General features: G+C 48.4%; 1 protein-coding gene across 1 annotated transcript; it reads left to right on the top strand.

The window, feature by feature from the left end:
• The first annotated feature begins 3,041 nt into the window (after positions 1-3,041).
• LOC122558683 (leukotriene B4 receptor 1-like) lies at positions 3,042-5,196 on the top strand. The gene has a single exon (XM_043707470.1). The coding sequence runs from the start codon at positions 3,441-3,443 to the stop codon at positions 4,437-4,439; it is 999 nt and encodes a 332-aa protein (XP_043563405.1). The 5' UTR covers positions 3,042-3,440; the 3' UTR covers positions 4,440-5,196.
• The last annotated feature ends 3,419 nt before the right edge of the window (positions 5,197-8,615 follow it).

The following is an 8,615-nucleotide window of genomic DNA, read 5'->3' as shown; positions in this document are numbered from 1 at the left end:
TCAGGCAGCATTCACGGAGAGAGAGCAAGCTAATGTTTCGAGTCTAGATGACTCTTCATCAGAGCTGAAGTGCAGCGTGGAGGGACAGCATTTATGCTGCAGTTTGGGGAGGGGATGGTGCGGTGATGGGTGCAGGTGAAAAGATGTTAGTGGTTTCCATTTCAGTGAACAGAATGTGAGAATGGCAGGACAACGGTATAGACTTGATATGACAGTGTGTGGAATGTGGGAGGGGAGGGACATGAGCACAAGCTAAAAGAAATGGTTCACACTTTAAAGGTGTTGAACTCAATATTAAATCCAGAAGGCTGCAAAGTGCCTCGGCTGAAGATGAGATGTTGTTCATCCAGTTTGCGCTGTGTTTCACTGGAACACTGCAGCATGCCCAGGACAGACATGTGGGACGCGAGTGGGACACTTTGTTAAAATGACTGGCTATGGGAAGGTCTGGGTCCTGCTTGTACATAGACCGCAAGGTTTCCGCAAAGCGGTCACCCAAGCTGCTTTTGTGTCTCCAATGTCGAGTAGGTCACATTTGGTGCAGCGAGTACAATACACAAGACTAGAGGAGGTACAGGTGAAATGCTGCTTCCTGTAGAAAGACTGTTTAGGCACTTGGACGATGAGGAAGGAGGAAGTGAAGGGGCAAGTGTTGTACCTTCTGCAGTTACATGGGAAGGTGCTGTGGAGAGGTGGGGGAGGTACTGTTGATTGTTGTGGAATGGACTGGAGTGCCCCAGAGGGAACGATCCCTGCAAAGTGCAGACGGGTGAGTGAGGGGAAGATGGTGGCATTCTGCTGGAGTTGTCAGAAATGGTGGAGAATGATCCTTTGAATGTGGAGGCTGATGTGATGAAAAGTGAGGAGATGGGCAGGCCGATCACTGTGTTGTGAATGATGGGCAAGGGTGAGGGTGGAAGCACGGGTGATAGGTTGGATTCGGTTGAGGGCCCTGTCAACCACAGTGGAGGGTGGGAAATGGTCACGGAAGAAGCATGCCATGTCAACTGTGCTGTTTTGGAAGGTGGTATCATCCAAACAGTTGCAACCTAGGTGATGGAACTGGGAGAATGGGATGGAGTCCTTGCAGGATGTGGAGTGTGACGAGCTGTAGTGAAGATAGCTATGAGAGTCAGTGGCTTTGTTGTGGATGGCTGTGGAGAGTTTATTCCCCAAAATGGAGACAGAGAGGTCAATGATAAGAAGGGAAGTGTCAGAAATGGACGATGTGAAAGTTATAGAGGAGTGGAAATTGGAGGCAAAATGAATGAAGTTTTCAAAGTCCTGGCAGAACCATGAAGCAGCACCGAAGCAGTTGTCAATGTACTGAGAAAAGAGTTGTGGGAGGGGGACCAGTGTAGGACTGGAACAAGGATTGTTCCACACACCCCATATTGAGGCAGGCATAAGTGGAACCTGTGCGGGTGCCCACAGCCACTCCTTTGACTTGGCAGAAGTGAGATTAATATTGGGAGAAATTGTTCAGTGAAGGAACAAGTTCAGCTAAGTGGAGGAGAGTGGTGGTGGACGGGGATTGTTCAGGCCTCTGGTTGAGGAGCCGACAGCTCCCAGACCATCCCTAGTGGGGTGTGGAGGTAGAGAGGGATTGGAAAGCCATGGTGAACAGGAGGCAGTTAGGGACAGGAAACTGGAAATTCTCAATATGGTGGCGGGCATCAGATGAATCGCAGATATAGGTGGGCCGGGTCTGGACAGAGGATAGAGTCAAGATAGGAGGAAATGAGCTCAGGGGGCAGGAACAGGTTGATGCAATGGACCTACTGGGGCAGTCTGGTTTCTGGAATTTGGGAAGGAGGTAGAAGGGGCTGCTGAGGGTTTGAAGACAATAAGGTTGGAGGCAATGGGGGTGGGGAGATCTCTGGAGGTAATGAGGTCAGCAACAGTCCTGGCAACAATAACTTGATATTTGGATGTGGGATTGTGGTCCGGGGAACAGTAGGAAGAAGTGTCCAAGAGGTGGCACTGAGTCTCCACCAGGTAAAGGTCAGTGTGCCAGACTACAACAGCGCCATCTTTAACAGCCGGTTTGATAACAAAGTTAGGGTTAGACCTGAGAGAGTGAAGTGTGGCAATTTCAGAAGGGATTAGGTTAGAACGAGTGAGAGGAGCAGAGACATTGAAACGGCTAATGTCACACGGCAGTTTTCAATGAAGAGATTGAAGGCAGGTAAGAGGCTGGGGAAGGGGTCCAAGTGGAGGGTGAATACTGGAGGTGGGTGAATGGGTCAGTGGAACGGGAAGCGAGGGGGCTCCTGCCCAAGAATTGAGCGCGGAGAAGAAGGAGGCAGAAAAACAGTTCACCATCACGGCGAGCCTGGAATTCATAAAGGTGGGGGCGTAAGGGTATGAAGCTGAGTTCTTTGTCAAAGACAATACGTTCAGCCATAGAGAAGAGAAGGTCAGCAGATATGGAGAACGCATGCCAAGGGCTGGGATTGGGCAAGTGACCTCAGGGAGACAGGAAGTGATGGTATTTGAGGGCTGGGAAGGGCTGGGTGCTGGGGGGGCATAAATCTATAAGTCGCTGGAGCTTACATGCCTTGATGTCTGTAAGAAAGAGCAAAAAGTCTTTTGTTGAGGCGATGGATGAAGTGAAGTACAAAATAAAACTGGGGAGTGGCACACCTTCCCATGTACAACGCCTGCAGAAGGGACAACGTCTGCCCCTTCACTTCCTCCTTCCTCATCGTCCAAGGGCCTAAACAGTCTTTCCACATGAAGCAGCATTTCACCTGTACCTCCTCTAGCCTTGTGTATTGTACTCGCTGCACCAAATGTGACCTACTCGACATTGGAGACACAAAAGCAGCTTGGGTGACCGCTTTGCGGAAACCTTGCAGTCTATGCACAAGCAGGACCCAGACCTTCCCATAGCCAGTCATTTTAACATTCGCTCGCGTCCCACATGTCTGTCCTGGGCATGCTGCAGTGTTCCAGTGAAACACAGCGCAAACTGGATGAACATCTCATCTTCACTAATATCTTTTCCCCATCAGTCCCCTATACCCACTAATCCTCTCCTAAACTATAGCAGAAATGCCCACATGTCTGTCCTTGGTATGCTGCAGGGTTCCAGTGAAAGTCACTGCTAACTGGAGGAAGCCACACTTCCTACACATTTCTCTACGCTTCAGCTCTGACGAAGTCTTCTCGACTCGAAATGTACTCTCTTGCCCTCTCTCTCTCTCTCTATACTTTGTACTTTAAGTGCCTGTTTCTAACAAATACTTATCTGCTAGGGAGCAGCACTTGCCTTCTCGCAGTACGAAAGTAATTATAGATAAACTGTTCTTCACTGAAAGATTCTATCGGGTGGAGAGATTGCAAGATATTAACTAGAGAGTGTGAAATTCAAGGAAGTCCCTCTTGGCTTTTGTTCGCGAGAAGCAGTTAGTTGTTGAAAGGCGTCTGCAGAAGCAATGGTCCTTTTCAACACAACTGGGGGTCGGAATGGGACGCTCCAGGCGATGCCAGTGCAAAATGCAGTGGCGTGTGCTGTCCTCAGTCTGGCCTGTCTCGTCGGAGTCCCGGGGAACTTGGTCGTGATTGTGACAATTCTCGGTAACATTAAGCAGCGATCTTCCACCATCACTCTCATTCTGTCTCTGGCCGTGGCCGACTTTGTGGTGCTGGTAACTTTGCCGTTTTGGATTTACTTTCTGGCCGATTCGTGGATTTTTGGGATCCGGCTCTGGCAACTGACGGTCTACCTCATCTTCACATCCATGTACGCCAGCGTCTTCTTCATCACTGCGCTGAGTGTGGAGCGCCTGGTGGCCGCGCTCTACCCATTCCGCATCCAGGCCTGGTGGCAGAGGGCAGCAGTCAGAAAAGTGGCTGCGTGCGTTTGGATTCTGGCTTTACTTCTGGCTGTTCCTTCTGTGGCAGTTGAACTCAAGTTGGATGAAAATGGACGGCCGTATCAAAGAGCTTATTCCTCTGACCGACACCAGATAGGTCTCTTTCTGTTGGAAACCCTGGTGGGGTTTCTTATTCCTTTCATCACTCTGTCTATCTCATATGTCAGTGCTTCTCAAAGAATCAAACAAATGGTCTCTCAGAGAAGAAACAGATCGGTGAAGCTCATTGCAGGCATCGTGCTGGTGTTTGCCATTTGCTGGTTTCCTTATCACACAGGAAACATTGTTAAAATTTCTTCACTCTTGGTGAAGAGTTCAAATCCAGAACTCTCACAGAAACTGGACAAGGCTTACCAGTCAATGAAAGATGCATCTGGGGCGCTGGCTTTCATAAGCAGCTCCATCAACCCCATTCTTTATGCCTTTGCTGCTCGGAACTTCAAGGATGGATTTAAAACTTCAAATTTTGCAAAACTCTTTGAACAACTGAACAGTTTTAAGGAGAGAAGGGAGAAAGGGATGAACGACTCGGAACGTCAATCTGAATCAAGAGTTTAACAGGGGAACCTTTTTGTTATAGAAATTAAGACAATGTGACCATGTATTGTTGCCTTTTCTAGCTAAAAAGAAGTGAGGAATGGTTATAGATTAGTTGTGTGTTACAGCACGTCCTTGCTGCTGAATAACATGACCTGAAAAATGTTGGAAATTTTGTAAACTGCTTTGTATCTCATAATGCTTTGTTATCAGTTCATAACTAATTGGATTACAAAAGGAAAATTTGAAACCAGGAGCCTTTTATTGCTCATGTTTTGGCCACCTGTAGAAGCTGATAGTTGGGCATTTGTCAGGAGCAGGAGATGGATTTTTTTCAGAGAGAAAACCCAGTGGTTACAGGCACCAGTGGACCGCCTGTGTACTGTAGCATTTGAGACCAGTATTGGCTGTGATGCCAGTAAAACTGGTTATGTCACCAGCACTGATTGTGACAACATGGCACCATCAATTCTGGTCACAGCAACAGCCAGGGGTGTGGCATTAAGGTGCCAGTGAGCATGCAGTATATATGTGTGGGGCGAAATGTAGGTGGCTCATGCCCAGATGAGTTATGCAAATCTTCTCAGGTTGAATGACAGGAATTAAATCTGCGAGTTTGTCCCCGACTGATAAAAATGAGGATGCCTAGCCAACACCAATTGCAGTACTCATTCAAGAATTTGAAAGCTATCTGATTACAAGCCTAAATCACAGAAGTACACAGCCTAATCATAGAGGGGATGCTTTTAATGATTCTGTGGCAAGCAACTAAACTCAGCATGATCACACCCTGCCCTCTCATCATTGCAACACAGGCTTATTTTCTCTTGCTCTGTTCTTTTTCATAATCATCACTGATATATCATTCTGGGGTGGGGCTTGTAAAAAAAGCTGTTTGCATCTGAGCTTAAACTCAGTAGTTTAAAATTTGAACTGAGCTTAAACTCAGCAGTTTAAAGTTTGAATGCAGTTTAAAAAAAAATCTGGAATTCCAAATCTGCTGATGACCATGAAGCCATTGTCAATTCTCAGAAATCTGCCATCCTCAACTGGTCTGGCCTACATGTGACTCCCAACCCACAGCATTGTGGTTGACTCATAACAGTTCTCTGGGTAAATAGGAATAGACAATAAATACTGGACTAGCAGTGATGCCCGCTTCCTGTGAATAAATAATAAAAAGAGAGGAAGTGCAGGATGGGCTAAGGACTTTTGTGACACACACTCTGCCCTGAATCGATCTGTTACGGAGCAAGTCTGAGCTGTGTAGAGCACCAGGCAGGCTCTGTGGTCCATGGGGGGAAAAAGACATATCAGTTTCTCTGCCTCTGAAGTCCATGCAGGTAAATGTGGTGTGAAGTTAGAGACTACATTCATATTGTAAGTTTGCTCACTGAGTTGGTAGGTTTGTTCTCAGACATTTCGTCACCATACTAGGCAACATCATCAGTGAGCCTCTGGTGAAGCGCTGGTGTTCTGTCCTACTTTATATTTATGTCTGTTGTGGTGGGTGATATCATTTCCGGTTCTGTTTCTGAGACGTTAGTAAATGGGGTCCAAATTGATGTGTTTGCTGATCGAGACCACACCGGATGCCACAGATGCAGTAGATGACATTGGCAGAGGTACAAGTGAATTTCTGACGGATGTGGAAGGATCCCTTGGGGCCTTGGACAGAGGTGAGGAGAAGGGTGTGGGCGCAGCCTTTGTACTTCCTGCAGTGGCAGGGAAAGGTGCCAGGAATGGGGTGTGTGCTGGTGGGGGAGGGGTGGACCTGACGAGGGAATCGCGGAGGGAATGGTCTTTTCAGAACGCTGATGGGGGGGAGGGAAATTTATCTCTGCTGGTACGATGCGGAACTGGCGGAGGATGTTGCATTGTATCCAGAGGTTGGTGGAGTGGAAATTGAAGACTGGGGGCGGGTGGGGGGGGTTCAGTCCTTGTTGTGTTGGGAGGGTTGGAGTTCAAGGATGGTGATGCATGATGTGGAGGAGATGTGCTGGAGGGCATTGTCAACCACGTGGGAAGGGAAGTTGCAATCGTGAAAGGACAAGGCCATCTGGGACTTTCTGAGGTAGAATTGGTCATCCTGGTAACAGATGTGGCAGAGGCAGAGAATTGGGAATAAGGAATGGCGTTTTTACAGGAGGTAGGGTGGGAGGAGGTGTAGTCTAGGTAGCTGTGGGAGTCGGTGGGCTAGTAGTATATGTCTGTAGTTAGTTGGTCACCAGAGACAGTGTTGGTCCAGGAAGGGGAGGGAGGTTGCCAAGATGGTCCAGATGAATTTGAGTTCAGTGGAAGGTGTTGGTGAAGTTGATGAACTGTTCAACCTCCTCGTGGGGGCACAAGGCAGCGCCAATACAGTCATCGATGTATCGGAGGAACAGGTGGGGGGGTGGTGCCAGTGTAACTGCAAAAGATGGACTGTTCCACATATCTGACAAATAGGCAGACATAGCTGGGTCCCGTGTGGGTGCCCATGGCTATCCCTTTGGTTTGGTTTGGAGGAAGTGGGAGGATTGGAAGGAGAAGTTCTTGAGGGTGAGGAGCAGTTCAGCTAGCCGGATGAGGGGGTCAGTGAAAGGTTACTGGTTAGGATGGCATGATAGGAAGAAACGGAGAGCTTGAAGACCTTTGTCATTGTGGATCAATGTGTACGGGGACTGGATGCCCATGGTAAAGATAAGGCATTGGGGTCCAGTGAAACAAAAATCTTGGAGCAGATGAAGGGCATGAGTGGTGTCACGAACATAGGTGGGGAGTTCCTGGACTAAGAGGGGGCAGGATGGTGTCGAGGTAGGAAGAGATGAGTTCGGTGGGACAGGCGCAGGCTGGGACAATGGCTTGAGTGGGGCAGTCAGGTTTGTGAATCTTAGGAAGGAGGTAGAATCGGGCAGTACAAGGTTCATGGACAATGAGGTTGGAGGCTGTGGATGGAGATCCCCAGAGGTGATGAGGTTGTGGATGGTCTGGCAGATGATGGTTTGGTGATGGGAGGTGAGGTTGTGATCAAAGGGGCAATAGGAAGACGTGTCTGCAGGTTGGCATCTGGCTTCGGTGGTGTAGAGGTCAGTGCGCCGCATTACTACTGAATCTCTTGTCTGCGGGTTTGATGGTGAGGTTGGGGTTGGAGCGGAGGGAGTGGAGGGCTGCATGTTGTGAGGGCAGTAGGTTGAAGGGGGTGCAGTTGTAGTGTGGTGCACTGACCTCTACATCACTGAAGCCAGGTGCCAACCTGCAGACATCACCTCCTACTGCCCCCTTGATCACGACCTCCCCTCCCAACATCAAACCATCAACTGCCAGACCATCCACAACCTCATCACCTCAACAGCTTCCTCATTTCCCCTCCCCCGACACTATTCAAGTCCCAAACCGCCAACTCGGCACTGTCCTCAGGCCCAGTCCATCACTCCCCCCTCTGACCTATCACCTTCTCCCTCACCTTCATCCACCTATCACTTTCTCAGCTACCTCCCCCCAACCCCATCCCCTCTCACTTATCTGTCAGATCTGACCCACAAGCCACATTCCTGATGAGTTGGTGCTGGCTGGTGTTTGTGCCCTTGGTTCATCTAGTAGGGAGGTCAGTGTTTCTTTGGCCAGGCTAACGTTAATTGATTTGAATAGAGTCGTTGTATTGAAGGAGACCATGACTGTGTCCTCTTCTCTCTTGGTGCCTTTGATGATGTTCGAGAATTGTTTGGTGGAGCGGATGGAGTGGCATGAGTCTTCAACTAGGTGTTTCAGTTTACGATGAAGTTCCATTGCTAGTCTGTATGTCGGTGTCCCAGGTAGTGAGACTATGGGTCTGAGTGGGGTCCCTGGTTTGCGTACCTTAGGCAATCCATTGAAATGGGGTGTGTTGGACCCATCAGGTTTCATTCTTTGGAAATCTGCAACACCGCTACATTTAAACTAAGTAGCGGGGGGGAGGGGACAAGCTGGATGTTTAAAAAGGAAATTGAAGGGAAAGTTAGAACAAGAGAAGTCAAGAAAGACAACTGTATCAATGAGGCAGAAAACTCGGAAAGGCATCATGCTGTAAGGTTGAGTGAAATAAGGGTTGATGGGAAGGGTGAGAGCAGTAACAAATTAAAAATACTAAAAATGAATGCACGAAGCATTAGACATAAAATGGATGAGCTTGAGGCTCTTTTGGAAATTGGCAGATACAATATTGTGGGGATAACTGAG

The sequence above is a fragment of the Chiloscyllium plagiosum genome, chromosome 17, assembly GCF_004010195.1.
Source record: "Chiloscyllium plagiosum isolate BGI_BamShark_2017 chromosome 17, ASM401019v2, whole genome shotgun sequence".
In the NCBI taxonomy this organism is placed as follows: Eukaryota; Metazoa; Chordata; class Chondrichthyes; order Orectolobiformes; family Hemiscylliidae; genus Chiloscyllium; species Chiloscyllium plagiosum.
This window is presented reverse-complemented; position numbering and strand designations above follow the sequence as displayed.

Bases quoted from the DNA above. Each gene is read 5' to 3' on its own strand.
- LOC122558683 (XM_043707470.1), top strand. From the start codon at position 3,441: ATGGTCCTTTTCAACACAACTGGGGGTCGGAATGGGACGCTCCAGGCG.